This window comes from Lissotriton vulgaris, chromosome 2_2 (genome assembly GCF_964263255.1).
Source record: "Lissotriton vulgaris chromosome 2_2, aLisVul1.2, whole genome shotgun sequence".
Classification (NCBI taxonomy): domain Eukaryota; kingdom Metazoa; phylum Chordata; class Amphibia; order Caudata; family Salamandridae; genus Lissotriton; species Lissotriton vulgaris.
In genome coordinates, this window is record NC_141688.1 from 157,781,352 (window position 1) to 157,801,090 (window position 19,739).

General features: G+C 45.0%; 1 protein-coding gene across 1 annotated transcript in view; it reads right to left on the bottom strand.

Moving 5' to 3' along the window:
• ANO3 (anoctamin 3) overlaps positions 1 to 19,739 on the bottom strand; it is a 1,465,374-nt gene that overhangs the window by 791,214 nt on the left and 654,421 nt on the right. The window contains exon 11 of the mRNA XM_086959492.1: positions 4,154 to 4,250. Within this exon, the coding sequence (XP_086815618.1) occupies positions 4,154 to 4,250 (97 nt within the window). The remainder of the gene's footprint in view (positions 1 to 4,153; positions 4,251 to 19,739) is intronic.

Below are 19,739 nucleotides of genomic sequence, written 5' to 3' on the forward strand. Positions count from 1 at the left end.
AAATAGTCATATCCTTTAACCACTCCTTGATCTTGTACAGCACCCTCCCTAGAATTTTAACAGATGTGTCTATGATGGAAATGGGACTGTAACACCCCTGATGAGTCGAGAGTGATCCCCCTACTTAAAAATGGGTAGAATAATGGAGGTTTTTCAGGAGTCTGATAGTAGAGAATTATCAAGATTGTTCAAAACATTAGTTAATAGAGGTGCTAAAAATACCAGATTGCATTTTATAAGGTTAAGCATGTAAATACTTGTAAATACTTGTATTATATGTCATATATGAATATATGGGTGGTAGTCCTCCCTCCTGTATTGCTCAATTTTTTTTTGTTGGCTTTCGGACTTACCAGTAGTAAAGCACATGTGCACAGACACTAAACATGGTACAATTGAGGTACACCTGTGTTAGAAATGGGGGTCGCTAGTTGGCCATGGCTAGCACCAACCTCCAAATAGAAACTCTTCTTCCTAAGTCAGGACAAGTGGGCTACCCCCTTTAATAACCCCTGCTCAACCCTGTGGTAACGTAGCACAAGCAGTTCGGCCTATCTCAGAGGCAGTGTGTGAAGCATTTATGACCATCCACAGTAAGGCAGTAACGACACCACAAAAGGATACAACTCAAGTAGGTATAGAAAAATAGTATCTTTATCTAAGTTTTAACATAAGACTCTCAAAGCGTTTTAACAAGCCACCATGCACGTAAATCAGTATGGACTTAAAAAGGCAATAACGTATTCACCAGACCGTGGCACTGACTGAGTTCAAGGCGTAGTCCTACGCGACCCATTGAGCACCAGATACCTGCCGTTGGACGGGGAAACAGCACGCAGCTTCTTGAAGAAGCTGAGACAGTGACAACCGGACTCCCAGCGACCACAACTCTTGACTGCAGTGGTCCTCCACGTGCACTCACAATAATTCGGGCTCTCGGGGACAGGCGGGCTCTCAGCGGCAGCAGCACACGGCTGCAGCAGCCCGGTGGTGGCGATGACTCTCGTCGTGCAGCTCTGTGGTAAGCTCACAGCAGAAGCAGCTCTCTCTTAGCTTTGGCGGCCCACAGGACGATTCACGATTATGCAAAGTTGGCAAAGGTACGGGCACTCAGCGGCAGCAGCTCTCTTTTAGCTGCGGTGGCCCACAGGACATATCACGATGATGCAAATTTGGCAAAGGTGCGGTCACTCAGCGGCAGCAGCTTTCTCTTACCTGCGGCGGCCCACAGGACAAATTACGATGATGCAAAGTTAGCAAAGGTGTGGGCACTCAGCAGCAGCAGCTCTGTCTTAGCTGCGGCAGCCCACAGGACAAATCACGATGATGCAAAGTTGGCAAAGGTGCGGGCACTCAGCGGCAGCCACTCTCTCTTAGCTGGGGCGGCCCACAGGATGAATCACGATGATGTTCGAAGTTGGCAAAGGTGCGGGCACTCAGCGCAGCAGCTCTCTCTTAGCTGTGGCGGCCCATAGGACAGATCACGCTAATGCAAAGTTGTCAATGGTGCGGGCACTCAGCGGCAGCAGTTCTCTCTTAGCTGTGGCGGCCCACAGGGTGATTCACGAAAATGCCCAGCTGACATCAGTGCGGGCACTCGGCGGCAGCAGCTGTCTCTTTGCTGCGGCGGCCCACAGGACAATGGATGATCTTGACCAGGCTGGCACAACGGCGGGCACTTAGCGGCTACAGTTCTCTTTTGACTGCAGCAGCCCACACAGATTCAGCGAAGGTTCTGAAGGTTCAAATTAAGACAGGCTCTTAGCGGATTCAGCTCTCTCTTAGCTGCAGCGGCTAACACAGAGTTAACAAGGGTTACCAATCCACGTTCCTTACAGTAGAACTAGAGGCTCCGGATTACTCGATGGAGGCCTCACCTGCAAGTAGAATCTCTCGTACAGGAATTCAGATGGTTGACGGGGTGAAGTCTAATGTCCCTGAGACTTCAGCAGGAGGCGCTCTCAATTCAGGCCCTCGGGTAGTTTCTTCAGCAAGCTTGGCGAAAGTTTCAAAGCTCTTTCCTCTGTTCACTCGGATAGAGTTTCGTCTTGACATCCAGAAGGAACACACTTGCAAAAGGTTTCAGCGCAGCGTTTTATACCTAAAAATTCTTTGTTCTCTAAAGTTCGGTGGGATCGGGGAGCACTTGGTTTAGCAGGCGACATCCTGCCCTTTGAGAATCAGGGGGTCTGCTATCAGATGCCCAGTGGGAGGTGAAGCCATCATTCACCTGGCCAGGCACGGCCCTGCTCAGATCAGAGTCACCCCTCCCCATGCTCTGAATGCCGATCTCTCTCTCGCGCCCGCTCTGATCAAGCTGGCCCTGCTGCTTCAAAACCAGATGGCCAATACACATACTAGCAAAGCCTACAGGAAAGCTTAGGCAAGAAAAAACCTAGTTTCAGGAAGAGGCATTCTCAAACGCGGGATATACAAATGATCCTTACTAAAAGATATATCTCAATGTCCTGAGATTGAACATATCAAATTCGAATTTCCTATCAGGTTCCTGGGGGCAGGTAGGATTATGGAATGTAATACTCATCCTGCCCGTTCGGGCCTATGAAAACGGATAACCTCACAATAGTAAACAGTGAAATGGAGGGTAACTCGCTATTAGAACATGCTACACAGACATACTTTAACCGCTGCTTTGGTGGGTAGCGCAAATCAGCGCTGCAGGCCCAACAGCAGTATTTGGTTGCACATATACTAGGGACTGACAGGTAAACCAAACGAGCCAATTATGGTTATCCCAATTCATACAGTCATCTTTATACAGGGAGCATTCGCGCTGTGGCACTGATTAGCAGTGGCACAGCACCCAGAGCATCTAAATCCAGCCAACATATAAGATAGGAAGCGAAAAGAGGAAGGGAGACCCATGCCTATGATGCCAGTACCCAGTGAAGTGGCACTACATGTACCCAGGGCCTGGTACTTAAATGCTCCTAGTGGGCCTAGTAGTGTGCCACCCATTACAGTAGCCTTTTAAAACCTGTCTCAGGCCTGCTACTGCAGCCTGTAGTGTAGTTTTGAACTGTCAATTTGACTTGCAAAATAAACCTTTTGCCAGGCTTAAGCATTGCTTTTTAATACATACAAGGCACCACCAAGGTAGGTCCTAAGGGTTCATAGGGCAGGGTGTAATGTATTTAAAAGGTTGGACATGTGAGTTTACGTTTTACATGTTGTGGTAGTAAAAAACTCCTAAAGGCATTTTCATCATTGCAAGGCCTATCTCTCCTACAAGTTAACATTGGGTTACCGTATTTCACTTAATAAGGGATAACGTTTGCTTGGGAACAGATAGAAATGTCATGTTTGGTCTCTTAAGAATTGTAATTTAAAATCCTCTCTAATAGTAAATGTAGATTTTAAGTCACAATTCCAAAAATCCCACTTTTAGAAGTTGGCATTTTCTTGTCCTAACTATTTGGTGCCTTCTGCCTATATTTTGGGTCACATGACTTGGTGTAGTTGGCAGTTGGTCTTTGTATATTCCTCCCAAACAGTGTCACAGAGGGGGCTGGGTGTTGGAAGGATGCCAAATCTTGACAGGATGGGTGAGGCGGAGCTGTTACCTACCACACGTTCACTTCAATATGATCACCTCCTGCACTCACAAAGAATTTCACACCAGCCTTTTGTCACCCCAGACATCTTGCGGCCTGTGAAGGGTAAGGAAGGAAATTCCAGAACCAGATGTGGGAGGAAGTCATATTGTGTTGCATTGTACTGTTACATTTAAATAGCACTTCATAGCCAGATGTGGAGTGCAGAAGCACATTTTCAGACAGGTAGTAGGCAGCGTGGTGGGGGAATGCATGGGTAGCAGATTATAAATTGTGATATGTGTGAGGCATTTTGGTGTTATGCATGAGTCACCAGAGAGGTGCTCTTATTTTCCTTGGGGAACAGCGGCTAGCAGTGTGATGGAAGAGGAGGTGAGAGCAAAAGGTGCACAGATTATAATTGTAGCTAAGACTAAAGCATTTATACAGCTACACTGCATTAGGGCCCTTGATGACTTTCCTATGTTACTATCTGAAAGGAACTCATGCATGTGCTTACTCTTTCAGCAATGAGTGCATAATAAAAAGGAAAAACAGCCGTTAAAACATGGAGCAGTTAATGTTAATATAAATATTACCTTGGCATAGATGCAGCTCTCGTTAAGTCTTTGCAGTGAGCAGTTACGTTCACACATCGGGCACATGATGGTTTCATTTGCTTCGCATATCTCTTTACTTAAAACAAAAGAAAAAAATGATTCATAGTGATAAAAAGATTTTTTTATGTATAAGTAAATTATAGCGCACTTTATATGAGGTATGCAAGTTAAAATTAAAACGTCAGCTAATTGTACTCAAATAAAGCAGTGCCCAAAAGGTACTTACTGACTGCAGCCCACTTCCCAAATAACTGGTAAATGTTCACTGGTAAATTATTACTACTAACAGGGTTGTTTCCTACATTTTGGAATTCACCAAAATTGGCAGTAGTATCTGTGGAGTAAGCTATGACTTAACAGGTGTCCAAGTGCACTAGTGCCAACTTCACATGGCCACATGGCAATGCTACAATTTTCTGTAAATGTATGGAGGGTACAATTATGTATTGATGAAAAAAGTTCAATGAAGTTGCATATTATTTTCATTTGTTTTTTAATATCTCTGCCGTTAAGCTATTCACCTCTGCAAGAATCCCTTGCCCTATTTATTGCCCCTTGCAGTCTGGAGTAATCTCTTTTCCTTCCTGCACTGTAAGTTTATTTACTCCAGCTCATTGACTCGCATGGTCCCTGGTATGATCCTGATCCTGTCACATGCCTCACTAGTGGGGTATGGTTTTTATCAGAAGTGTGGATACACTGGGTGGTAGGAATTGTGTGGGTCTACACAGATTCTGGAGGTATTTTTCACAGAAATTAGAAGAAATTGAATGATTTTAGAAAACATTGAGGTGTGCAGGGTAAGAAAACCTATTGGTATCCACACATGACATACCACATTGGACTACACTGGGTGTCTCGTTTTCAGTAATTTCTGGGTTTGGTAGGTTTCATTGGATGATGGCCTAACGTGGGCCCAAATACCAAAGCTACCCCATCACCAAACCAGGCAGGAAATAATGATGTCTCCCTCTTGGTTTTGAGGCCTTTTCTCAGCACCAGGAAGCCTTCTTCAGGTAACAGCTGCGCTTTGTAAGTTTAAATAATAATAATATTACAAATTTTGTGTTGATGGGGCTAGGCAACGCCACACAAATGTGGTACTGTTTTTATCTGGAAAAGTGTGGGAATGTTGAGTGGTAGAAATTGTGTGGATCTAGAAAGTTTCTGGATTTTTTTGTCACTGAAATGAGGGGAAAATTTGAGATTTTTGTTCAAATTTGACATTTAGATTTCTGGTTTAAAGGACATTGTGGGTAAGACAAATGTATGGGATATCTGCAGGTCACACCACCCTGACTCCCCAGTCCACAAATGTCGGGGTTTGTTAGGATTCCCTGGGTGGTGGACGAGCCTAAGTTCAAATATTACTGATACCCTCATTGCAAAATCTGGACGATTTTCTGACAGGAGTGTTGATATCTCTATGTTGTATTTTGGGTCCAACTGTTTTGTGTGCACTAGTCTGAGCCACACAGATAGGGTAAGGATATCGAGCTGCCCTTCTACCAACTAAGACACTGATTATGCTGCATTGTACGACTAAATTATGGGCCAAATAAGATGCTTGCTAGCAAAAGCTTGGGAGCCAGCCAAACTTTGCATACTGATAATCAAAGATGGCCACAGCTGCCTACCCATTATGAAAGGGTGGTAGAAAAATGCAAAACAGTCGCATATGAATGGTTTAAATATAATTTAAAACACAGAATGGAAGTCTTTCTAAATATATGGTCACCCTTTATTTACAGTGGTACATAGTATACATAAGGTGGGAACACTCTTGTTGGACTGAAAAATTCACCTTAGTGAGTCTTGGTGAAATAATTTGCCTTGGCATTGACCCTACCAAGCCTAAAGGGGGTTGTGTGAAAAAGAAGAATATTAATTGAGCAGTCACTGATTTGTTATGTTTAGTCAAAGGTTTTAGAAATTTAAACCTGATCTAAACGCCAGAAAGCTTAGGCTCAGAGCAGACAGGCTTAACTTTTGAAAATGTGTTAAGTATTTAGTTGTCGCAAAAAAGGTAAAAAGTCAAAAACACAACACAATATAAACCACACCCAATGCATAAATATGGAGAAAAAAATACACGATGGGTGAAATGTAACTTTCATATCACTGTGTTTTCCTGCACCATTTGTCTATGGCCTTATGAAAAAGTTAAATATGCCAATTTATACATATCTTAGGGGTCAGAGCAAAAAGGTGCAAAAGGTGCATTTTCTCACAGGTTGTAACACTTTTCATCCACTGCACATGAACGCCATAATAGTGTAATAGTGTACGCCAAATCAAAGTTGTTGAACTCTCCTATGCTGCCTTAGGTTGGGGCTCATGTAAATTGAAGCATTTATGATGGGGTGGGCTTAGGATTTAACACCCTGGTCGTTATTGTTAGTTTCACATTACACATCTGTCTTCTACATGAAGAATGTATAATGGACTGTCCCACCAAATGAAAATGAAAGTATACATACTTGAGTGGTGTTGGACTTGGCCCTTTTTAGCTACAGTTCCCTAAACTTTTTGATATCCCCTAGACCTTTTTTCTGACATGGTGTCGACAACTGAGATGCTTTGGCCACTTTGCCACTGCTGAATAGTGTCACAGTGTCAAAGTGCAAGTGTTCCCTGTGTAAAGTATAATGGTAATTGGTTGTCCATGATTGGTATGTTTGCCTTACTAGCAAAGACCCTAGTAAAATGCACTATGCGTGCCTGGGCTAGTAATGCAAATGCTATTAGTGGGCCTGCAGCACTAATTGTGCCACCCAGACAAGTAGCCTTAAAGAGAGAAACTCAGGCCTTCCACTGCAGTGACTGTGTACAGTTTGGTAAACTGCCATGTTGTTCTGACAGGCGCACCCACTTACCAGACCTTACCCTTCCCTTTCTATGCACATCATACACCACTAGGTTAGGCCCAAGGTTTCCCCTGGGCAGGGTCGTGTATGTGAAAGGTAGGACATGTACCATGTCCTTACAGTGAAATAATCTCCATTTCGTTTTTCAATGTTGAAAAGCCATATTGCCCATAGGACAGAATGAGGAAGGCTGTGTAATGTGTTTCCCGGAGAGGTGAAGTTTACTATGCCTGAACTCACAATGTAATAACACATCTTTTTATGAAGGTGGTTTTTGCATTGTGTGTTTAGAAACCACTGTTTGAGAAGTGGCTGGGTTTTTTGTGCTCTAACATTTCTGCGTGTCTCTGCCTGGTTGTGGATCGACTGTCTGGATTTGAAAGTGATAGGATATGGGGAATGTCTTGACACAGGGGAGGAGGAGAGACAGCAACAGCCTGAGCAGCATCTGGAGTGTAGGCGGGAGGAGTTGCCCCTAGAGGTGAAGAGGCCTGGGCTGCAGCCATAAAGCAATGGCTTAATCCCCGCTGAGTAATTGAGAATCCAGACCCCCACAAAGGAAGAAGGTGTCACTGGCAGGGAGGCACCCAGAACTGTTTTGAACAGAGGTCAGTGGCCCCCTGAACACAAATACTTCAAAGACAATTAGGGATATAACTATGAGAGCTGAAACCCCTGGACTTTGGTATTGGATGGACTGTTCCAGACTGAACAGGACTGAAACTACTTTGTGCTCAAGAGGAACCTCTGCCAAGGAAGAAAAAGCTGAATACACTGAAGGAAAGGACTGACCCTTGCTGTGTATTCTGTGGCAGGCCTCCAGTTTGTTGTTTTAACCAAGGAAGAGGCTTCAGGGACTTTGCTGTGTACTGTGTCCCCCTGCTTGAAAGGACTTTGCTGTGCTGTGTCCTGAAGTAACTTAACCCCAAGGCCCTGAGGTGATCTGGCTCCCTGTTGTGGAAACTCAGGAACAAACATTTCCAGAAGTGTCTCAGCGATGTTGTGTGCGTGTGCTTTTTGCAGCCTGAGACCTTCGTAAGTCATGCCCTGTGATCGTGGGCACCTGGAATCCAATCGAGTCTCAGCGACGCTGTGTGCGTGTTTTTTGGCAGCCTGAGCACTTTGTGAGGATTGCCCTGTGATCGTGTGCACCTATCATCCAAGTGAGTCTCAGTGGCGCTATGTGCTTGTGCTTCGTGCAGGCTCAGACCTTCATTAGGATTGCCCTGTGATGGTGCATACTAGAAGTTCAAGAGTGTCTCAGCGATGCTGTGTGTGTGCTTTTTGTAGCCTCAGACCCTCGGAAGAATTGCTCTGTGATCATGGGCACCAGAAGTTCAAGTGAGTCTCAGCGACGCTGTGCGCGTGTGCTTTTTGTAGCCTCAGACCCTCTGAAGAATTGCTCTGTGATCGTGGACACCAGAAGTTCAAGTGGTCCAAGCGACGCTGTGCGCATGTGCTTTTTGCAACCTGAGACACTCTGAAGAATTGCCCTTTGATCTGGAGCACCAAGAGATCAATGGAGTCTCAGCGACGCTTTGCTTCGTGCAGCCTGAGACGTTCGTGAGGATTGCCCTGTGACAGTAAACACCCGAGGTTTAAGGGAGTCTCAGCGACGCTGTGTGCGTGTAACCTGTTGCAGCGTGAGATCTTCGGTATCATCATCGGCCCGGAATCAATAAAGCCGCATCGGAGGCCCAAGTCGAGAGAGGCGGAGAGGAGAGCCAGGTCGCACCCACAGGTAATGTGGGTCAGCGCCTGGGGAGGGGCACAGGCTCAGAGAGAGACGCTCCTGGCCTCTCCTCTTTTGGCGGCTCGAGCCTCTGTTCCAGCTCGCCAGCTCGTGTTGCAGCCCGTACGTGCCAAGGAGTGGCAGTACCGGGGCTGGAGCGGGGAGCTGTGTTGGGGGCATATGGTAATGGAAACTGACTGCAGGTCAGTCAGAGGGGCGGAGAGACCGTCTGAAGCACCATGATCGGTGCTGGACTGTATTACGCATTCCATTAATTCTGCATTACGAACTGCCGTATTGTTGTATCATGCGTTGCATTAGTTTGCAGAACAAACGACCTGATAGTTGCATTACGCGTTGCATTTTTTTCTGAATAACGAACTGCCTGATTGTTGTATTACGCATTGCATTAGTTTGCAGACCAAACTTCCAGATTGCTGCATTACGCATTGAATTATTTCTGCATAACGAACTACCGGATGATTGTTTTACGCATCGCGTTTGTTTGCATCATGAACTGCATTATTCTTACAATGTAAAGTGCCTGATTCTAGCATTACGATCTGCATAGCCTTGCATTAGGACTTCATAGGATCACCTAGAAGTGCTCATAATACCGCCAGAACTTACAAGAGCTGGCTGACATACTGACTGCCAAGAGGTACATTACAAATATGCATATGTTGGACTTTTTTATTATGTAGTCTCATCGTATATCTTTTCATATAAACTTATGCTTGTTTTTATCTGAAACTCGTGTGGAGTCCTTTTGTGGTGTCACCATTGGATCACTGGGAGCGTGGTTGCAAATACTTCACACATTTGCCTTGAAGATAAGCTTGGCTGCTCGTGCCAAGCTACCAAGGGGGCGAGCAGGGGTTATCTGTGAAGGTATCCTTCCTTTCCCTGATGTGGAAGCAAGGGTCCCTACTTGACCTAATGTACCTACCTCAGCCAACTAGGGATCCCGGTTCTAACAAGTAGCAATTGTTTCATGGTCACTCAGCTTTGCCCACTAAGAACTGTGTCATTGACTTTCCTCTGTCTTGACATATAACGCAGAAAAAATACAGATGCATATAATATCATGCCTATGTCTTCCTATCTTCTCTTTTCATGTTTTGTTTTATCTCCCTTTTTATTTATTACATATTCTCTGATTTGAACTAGTTCGCTAACTGCTTTCCTCTTTTGAAAGTGGCAAAGCTTCACCATCACTCACCATAAGTCTGGCAGCTATGGTTTCCTCATAAGAACTTCATGCCTTCTTTTATGACAGACTAGAAAGCACATGATATACTGTGGAGAAACAAATGGTACCCTTTTTATGATGTCTTGACACATACCACTCTGGTGTATGCTCTACATATGTTTCTGTATTAATATGTTGTTAGATTTGGCAATCGGATCATTGATATGTTTTGGATCACTGTTTATATCTATCGAATTACATTGTAAATAAACAAATAAATAAAAAGTCTAAAAATGGTACCAGCATTACGAAGAACCAAAAGTTTAGGAATATGGCTGAAACTGATGGTACAAAGATAAAGTAGTGCACTTCAAACAGCATTTGTTTTTCTCCTGCTTCTTTTTCAACCCATGACTCTCATATTGCACCACTACGACTTAATATTTCTAAACCATCAGCAACCTTAGCACATGTAACTAACTTGTAAAAAAAAGAAAAAACATAAGGGCAATGGCCCAAAGTTTTACCTAGGAAATGACCACCCATGGACGGGCTGGCACTGCCAAATGTTGGGAGAGCACTTCCTATATCTTTCGGTGCTAAAACATTCCTGACTCTCAGTGGCCCAGTGAAGGAGGAGCTGATGGTGACTAAAGGATTGAGAAAGTACTTTTTATTTTAGTTACACATCTTGGTAGCAGAAAAACTCATGGATGCTGTATACACGGCGGCTGGTATATCTGGAAAGGCATTGCTGCACAAAGGCATCATGAAGGGTTTACCAAGGTAGGGTTGGCAGTAGAACTGGCTGGAATTTCAATTATGCCGGAGTAATGACTGTCATTTCAGTAAATATGTGCTCCTCTTTGACATGGGAGTACTGGTAATAACGTGATTTCTCCTGCTCTTGTAATTAAGAGTAATTTGGGGAGGGAAACATCCTACTGCAAGAACACATTTAGCAAGCATTGGTGTGGAATCTGTAGTTTCACACTTGAGACTGTATTCCCTGTGTCACTCTCCCACGCTGTCAAGCAGGCGAGAGGAAAAACAAGAAGTCGTAGAAGATTGGCATGACAACCACCGCGAGGTCCTTGCATATTGGGTGCACTGCCAATAGTCAGCCCCTTCAGGGGTTCAGCTGAATGGCTGACCAAAATATTCCACACCCCCTGAATTGTCCTCATACACAGAGCTCTGAACCACTATGTCCCTGGGTACCTGTCTTCCAGGTACTCAGTATGACTTAATACATGCTCCCAGTATGCTGATTCCAGCATACACCATAAAATCCCCTACTAGGGTCAAGCAAAATGAAAATTTATGCTAGCATGACATTACTGAAATTAACATTATTTAATAACATTATTTAATTATGTGCTGTTCCTGACAGAATGCTATCATGCCTGAATAATGAGAAGACCTAGAACAAGAGCAGCTACAATGTAGTGCTAAATGATGGGTTTGCATTGATGCCTATTTACTTGTAGTTTTGCATAATTTTATTGAAAGTTTGCATAATTTCGAATAAGCATATTATGCCAGTTCCACATACTGATATTCCCTGTGTTGGTGGGAGCAGGTCAAAGTCACATTTTCAAACCTACTACGATGGAGCGCTGGCCAGCGATCTTCCCCAGGTTAGGCATGCTGAAGTTTACCTCCTCAAAGTCTGTTCCAAGACTCCCTTTCATGTTGAAGGGGGCAGGAGACAGCCTCGCAGGAGGCTGTCAGTGTACTGCCAAAAGCAGGCCAGGCATCATGGGTATGTGTTGTTGGTGCTACACATTGGCAATCCCCGCATCAGGTGATACTGGAGTGAGAAGAGTCAGGCTGATGGAGCTTTGTGCTGAATCACTGTGTGATCAGTGAGGTTTGGGTGCAAAGGGGCACGGGCCCTACCTGGGGGTCAGGAAAGCCCTGCAGCTGGGTCCAGGGGTTGGTGCAGGATACTGAGGAGCCTTTTATGTCCCTGAAGCTCCGATCAGGAGACCATAATACTGGCCCTTGGAGTCCCTCTGGTGTACTGGGTTCAAGATAAGTTTTCAGGTTCAGTTCTTCATCCACAGGCAACAGGGCATCAGGGCAGCGCAGCAGGGCAGTAGTTACTTCAGAGTCGCAGTCCATCCGAGTGACAGTCCTTTCAGCAGCACATCAGTCCTTCTTCCTACCAATGTATCTACATGCCCTGAGGGATACTGAAGAGTTAGTGTCTGAGGCCCTCTCTATATTGTGATGCCCTGGTTCTGGAAGGCGGTAGAAGCTTCTAGACAGTGGATTTAAAGTGCATTGAATTTCCTGCCAGCCATGCCCTTGTTCCATGCTGTCTGTAGCAACAATCTGGGGTCGTTAGGGACTTTGTGTGAAGGCAGAGCACAGGCTATTTAGTTTCAATTGGGGCTGTGCTCAGCTCTGCCCTCCATCCTATCAGCAGATGGAACACCCAGGCACACCTAATCCCTCTAGTCTGTGACTGTCTGAGAGAATTTCACAAAGTCTAACTCTCAGTTACACCCAGTCATGTGACCCAAGAAAGGCTACAGACACAAGAGGGCGAAGGGCAGTAAAATGTCACCTTTCTAAATGTGGCATTTTGAAAATTGTAATGAAAAATCTGACTTTACCATTAAAGAAGGTTTATCATTACAATTTGATAGATATCATGCTCCCAATCGGAAATTACAAATTACTAAATGTCCAGAATATTATACTATGGGAGGCATAGGCCTCAAAGTAGTGAAAAATAAATTTAGGGGCTTTGCACTACCAGGAAATGTAAAAACTTATAAGTACATGTCCACACTTTTAATTACACAGCACCCTGCGCTATGGGCTACCTGGGTGACTTAATTGTAAAGGAATAAGGGCATTTTAATGATTGGCAAGGATGGTTTAGATGCCAAGTTGACATGGCAGTTTAAAACTGCATCCAGGCTGCATTGGCAGTCCTGAGACATATTTTACAGTGCTACTTATGTGGGTGGCAAAATATGTACTGCAGGCCCACTGGTAGCTTTTAATTTATAGGCCGTGGGTATATGGTATACCATTCTACAAAGGACTTCTAAGTAAATTAAATATGCCAATTAGGTATAAGCCAATTTAACAATGTTTTAGAGGAGTGAGCACAAGCACTTTAGCTCTGGTTGATAGTGGTAAGTTCAGGGAGTCTTAAGGCCAACAAAAATAAGTTCAGCTAAAATGAAGGAGGTAAGGCAAAACCTTTGGGGGAAGACCAGACTGGTCTGTCTAACACTGGCCATCCTGAGTTATGAAGTCCAAATTTGGGAAAAACATGCAGATCTCGAAATTACTGGGTCCACTCCCTCATTCAAATCATGAATTCCAGCCCCCTTCCATGCACATGACCCTATTTCACTGCCACATGATCCTCGTGTTTTCTTCATGTGGAAAATGTGTGAAGTAGCACATTAGGTTTTCATGGGGCATTCTAACTTCCAATAAAACTTTGTAACTTGGAGGTGGTATATAATATGGAGATACCACACTGCATGACTCAGATTAAAGATCATATTGCTTTTCATAGTTTGTCATACACTTCCACTTACAAATTACCATGAACCATTATTTGTCTTCTTTTATGCATATTTTCAGTGTCTACAACAAATTGATAGGTTAATGGGTCAAAATGCCTCATATTGCTTTGTGCTGAATATAAAGCTAGCCTGGCTCATGAGGGCTGGTAAATCAGTCACAAGATACTTGTTTCCGGTCTAGGGAAGACATGGCTTAGCAGTTCGGGCTGGTCTGTTCCCCTGAGGCACAGGATCAGGACTTATGTGCATATAGCTGTGACTGAACTGGGGTGACAAAGTGAGCTAAAGATCAATAGATGATGGATTCAACCCAGATCTGTGACTAGGGGTGAGTGTCTGAAAAGTTTCAGCGCTCAGTCCATTATCTCCTTGTGTTTGCTTTGTTCGTCCTTTGTTGGCAGGGTATGCCCAGACGTGGGTCCCTCGCTCATTTTGCCACTGGATTCAAGCTAGGCTGGCTGATGAGGGCTGTTAGCTCGAACGCGGGCCCAGCATGCTTTTTTATGGTCTAGGGATGATTGGGCTTGGCAGTTCGGGTTGCACTGTTCCCGCGAGGCACAGGGTCAGGACTGATTTGCATATAGCTGTGTCTCAACTGGGGTGGCGAAGTGAGCTAAAGAACAATGATGGATTCAACCCAAATCTGTGACTGGGGGTGAGTGTCTGAAAAGTATCAGCGCTCTGTCCATCATCTCCTTGGGTTTGCTTTGTTCACCCTAAGTTGGCAGGGTATGCCAAGACATGAGTCTCTTGCTCCCTTTGCCACTGGATTCAAGGTTGCCTGGCTGATGAGGGCTGTTACCCCAAAACCCAGTCAGCAGGATGCTTGTTTCTGGTCCAGGGAAGACATGGTTTGGCTGTTCAGGCTGGACTGTTCCCATGAAAAAAACAACAGTTGATGGACAGAATGCAGAACAATGTCATGCATTTACCCCAGTACAGAGATCTGGGCCTAAATCCATCGTTTTTTTGCACTCCACACCACCCCAGTTAAGACATGGCCATATGCAAATCAGCCTTGACCCTGTGCCTCATGGGAATAGTCCAGCCCGAACTGCCAAGCCTTGTCTTTCCTGGACCGGAATCAAGCATCCTAGGACCGGTTTCTGGCTATCAGCCGTCTTCAGCCAGGATAGCTTGACTCCAGTGGTGTGGAGAGCATGGGACTCACGTCTGAGTGTACCCATCCCACTCGGGGTGACAAATACAAAAAACAACATTTGATGGACTGAATGCAGAACAATGTCATGCATTTACCCCAGTACAGAGATCTGGGCCTAAATCCATCGTTTTTTTGCACTCCACACCACCCCAGTTCAGACATGGCCATATGCAAATCAGCCTTGACCCTGTGCCTCATGGGCACAGTCCAGCCGAACTGCCAAGCCATGTCTTTCCTGGACCGGAATCAAGCATCCTAGGACCGGTTTCTGGCTATCAGCCGTCTTCAGCCAGGATAGCCTGACTCCAGTCTCGGGCCAGCGGCGGAGATCTTTCCTCACAGCCTCAGTTACAGTGAAGGCTCGATCCACAAACAGCAATGCAGCAGTGTGGACGATGTTTCACACTGTAGGGGCAATGGGTCCCAGGGCATCTTGTAAACAGCACCACGGACCACACGGATGTCTCAAGCGTGCAAAGAGCACAAGCACACAGCATCGCTGAGACACACTTCTTGGTTTTTAGTAAGCCTTTAGAATGTTGTGGCTCGGGCTGGTGGCAGCGATCTTTCCTCACAGCCTCAGTTACGAAGACGGCTTGGGCCACAAACAGCAATGCAGCAGCGTAGGCAATGTTTCAAGCTGCAGGGGCAATGCGGTCCAGGGGCACCTTGCAAAACAGCACCACGAACCACACAGCAGTCTCAGTCGTGCTAAAAGCACATGCACACAGCATCGCTGAGACATACTTGGAAACGTTTATGGTCCTGAGTTTCCACAACTGGGGACCAGCTCTCCTTGGGCCTTTGGAGACAAATAACTTCTAGACACAGCACACAGCAAAGTCCTCTCAAGCAGGGGAACACAGCACATAGCAAAGTCCATTGTCCTCTCCTCAGTCAAATCAGCAAACTGCATGCCAGCCCCAGAAAACACAGCAAGGGCAATCCTTTTCTTCAGTCTCTTCAGCTGTTCTTCTTTGGCAGTGATTCCTCTTGACCACGAAGTAGTTTCAATCCTTTTTCAATATGGATTTCAGTCTTGAGTTCAGGGGTTTCAGCTATTACATTTATACCCCTAAATGTCTTTGAAGTCTTTGTGTTCTGGGGGCTCTAACCCCGGTCCAAACCAGACCTGGGTGTCTTACTGCCAGTGCACACCCTCTTCCTTTGATAGTGTCTGGGGCCCGGACACTCAGCAGGAGGTGGAGCCATCCTCCGGTGGCAGCAACACAGTCCTCTTCACATCCAGGGGCTGCTCCCCCACCACATCAAACGCAGGCCAGCCTGTTGCTGCCTCACTACTCCTCCCTGGGGTCAGGACACTTCCCAGACATTGTCACATCCAAACCCAGACAGGAAATACACAACCAGGCAGAGGCACACAGGATGGTTTAAGACAAGAAACCAGCCACTTCTAAAAGTGTGGTTTCTAAACACACATTTCAAAAAACATCTTCACAAAAAGATGTGCATTTAAATTCTGAGTTCAGGCCCACTAAAGTCTATCTCTTCATCTTATGCCTGTGGGAAGATATGCTGGAAACATGGGACACAGCATTCCCCATTCTGTCCTATGGGCAAGATGGCCTTGCAACAGTGAAAAACGAATTTGGCAGTATTTCACTTTCAAGACATGGTACATACTTCAGTACATGTCCTACCTTTCACATGCACTGCACCCTGCCCAGGGGGGTACCTTGGGCCTACTATAGGGGTGTCTGATGTGCATAAAAAGGGAAGCTACTGCCTGCCAAGTGGGTGCACTTTGCAGGACAACAAGGTAGTTAACAACCTGCGCGCAGGCACTGCAGTGCCGGCCTGAGATCTCTTCTTAGGGCTTCTTATGTGGGTGGCACAATAAGTGCTGCAGGCCCACTAGTAGCATTTGCATTACTAGCCCCGGCACACATAGTGCACTTTACTAGGGACTTTACTAGAAAGACAAACATACCAATTATGGACAACCAAATACCATAACACTTTATACAGGGAGGACGTGCACTTTTACACTGATCAGCAGCGGCAAAGTGCCCAAAGCATGTACGTCGGCAACATTATGCCAAAAAAAGGCCCAGGACAAAGGCAAAAAGTTTAAGGAACTTTAGCCAAAAAGGGCCAAGTCCAACAAGAGGTAACAAATCTACTCGAAAGGAAGCCCTCTGACAGTGACTGTTGCGAACAGTGATGACCGTCCACGTTACAAAATCATGCGTGGGGGTGCGATATCTCTCTCGCTAGCTCACTTATTCTGGAGCCCCCCCAAGAGAACAGTTCTGCAAAGTGACGATTACTGTTAAAGAGTAATGCAGAGTGGCTAAAGCTCTGCAGGCGGAATAGAACATTTAGCTTACCCCATGGTTGTAGATTAAATTAACAAACCCAGACTTAAGCCATACCACGGTATCAGAGAACCATGACTTGCTCTCATTCCTGTGTATTGCTTTGGCGATGAACTACTTTATTAAGTACTTGCAGAATAAAGTAGGTTTTAATAGAAAAGGTTCAGCTGGAATAACAAGCAATTGAAGGCATTGAAATCAAATGATGCAATCTATTCATGACACTACGGTTGTAATATAGTCTTCAGAATGCAGACTAGACTGTGATTAAAAACCATCCAAAAAGCATGTTTTAGCTGTGTGTGCACTAGGCAAGGTTGAGCAACACCACCTGGCAACATATAACATTAAGGGGTTCTGTCTTTTTTTGCACGCAGGAACTTAAACACCTTAAAAGTAAGCATGGGCGAATTTTGCGAATCTCGCGTTCGCGAATTTTGCGGATTTGCGAACTCGCAATCCGCAAAATCCGCGAATTTGCGGATTTTTTTTTTTTTGTGTTCGCGCGGGTTTCTGCCAGTTCGCGAGGGTTTTGTACAATTTCGCAAAACGCGAACTTACCTGTCGGGTCGCAAGTTTCGCGAACTTGTTGTTTCTACGTGTCCAGCCTGTTTGGGACACTGCCACTCTCTGTCACCACTGTCACTCTCTGACTACTCATGCCACCCTCTGGCCCACCCATGCCACCCTCTGTTTCATCACAGCACCCTCTGGTTGTCCAGTCAGTGTACATTATTGTGGCAACGCAAGCACACCTTCCCTGCCTCAAGTGACCTGAATTAATTTGGGGCTGATTAATGTGTCTCAGAATATTTTTTTAGCTGGCACCTGCTTCCTTAGTGCTTCCTGATTAGTGATCTTTTGCACTTGCTAAGTGCTTTCATTGTTGCAAAATTAGTTACAACACCTGCCCTGCCCCAACTGACAATAATGAATTAGGGGCTGATTAATGGATTTGAACTTCCAGCCTGGCTCCTGCTTGTCTCCCTTAGCTGTAATTCAGGACCTTTGTGGCATATGTGTAACTATTCTGAGGTTCAGAGCAGGGTCACATAATAGTTGCAACTGGCAACTGAACTCTGGAGGGGCCCCTCAGGAAGCACTACAGGAAATGGCTACTAATGATGAGCCTGAACTTTTGAACCTGGTAAGTAGTTTCAGTTTTGCTAAGATCGTATTTCTGCAATTTTGCGCTTATTCGCGGGGCGCGAAGTTGTACTGGGAAGCCGCGAACTCACGCGAACAGTGCGAGCAAAATCCGCTGCTCGCGGATTTGCGGATTTTGCGGGAGATTCGCGAATCTCGCGGATTGCGAATTTACCGAAAATCCGCAAAATCCGCGAGCGAAACGGATTTTCCGCCCATGCTTACTTAAAAGGGGTCTGTCCTGTCACATTGACAGGTGATACCTGTTAAGGCCCAACTTTGGTCATCAAACTTGGGCTGGCACCAAGTCCAGTAGGTGGAAAGCAACCCTCATGGTCTGTTTTTAACTGACCACACAGGGTCTGCACAATCGCAGAAGGGTTTTACCATCTTGTATTCAGATGGATGAATAGGGTGAACAGAGGTATTATTTACAGTAGGACAAACACGAAATGCTGCAAAAGTTTCATTTCATTTCAATCTTTATTCGGTTTAAAAAACCTTGTAAGATACAGTACATTTGATCATAATACATCATATCACAATAAAAAAGAAAATTTGTTTGAATACATAAAAATAGCAGGTGGATAAAAATATCGACACACTTCCTTTGCATATAATACATAGAATTCAATTCATTTCCCAGATTGTCCACTTGGGGGTAACTTGGTCCTAGTCGGCCCCTCTAATGTACAGAAACACTGAATAAATATACAGAATAAAACAATAAATTAAACATCTGTTTTTGTTAAAAGTGTACACCAGAACAGTAAAGCAAGCAGCACTTTAGCAGCTAACAGTTGACACAGTAACATGGTAAACTAGCCTATTTCCTTAAGTTTTTTGGTCTTTCATCTTCCTAATCAAGGCTACGCATAAGAGGAAACGGCTCAGGCTGAACACAATCGGTTGGGCAGTGTCTCCCTTAAAAATTCTGAGCCCAAGCTTAATTTGTCGGAGGCCTAGCTTTTTACAAATTGGCTTTAGCCATTTTTTCCTGGCTTTAAGGTATGCTGGGCATATAAATAAAACATGGGACACATCCTCTTTCAGCCCCATCTCGCAAAACTCACATATATCGGAGCCAGCGGCCCCGGCCAACCCCTTATTGCAGTTCCAGCTAGTTGTCCTTTCTTTTAATTGCAAAATACCATACCGGAACTTTAAGTATAGGCTTTTGGCCAAGGGAGGGTAAATTTCATCCATAAGGGGCTCTAATTGCAAGGTCACTTTTAATTCAAAAAATTTCGAGGTTAGGGTCCCTGTTCTGGGGTTTGATAGCACTGACTCTCTAATATAGTCCCAGTACCTTTGTTTCAAGATCCTTTTTGAGCTATTTGTAAGAGAATCAGGGTCAAACCAAAAATCACTTAACCCTAGTTTTTCAAACCATTTTTTGACGTACTCTAACCATGGCAAATGCGTGATATTCCTTATAGCCAGTATCTCTTTCAATGCTTCTCTGTAATCAGTCAGCTCCTCAGTGGACCATAAGCGGACCCAATAGAGCAGCGGACGAAGAGAAGCATAGTCATCTGTACGTCGAAAGTTGAGGTCCCATAATACGGGT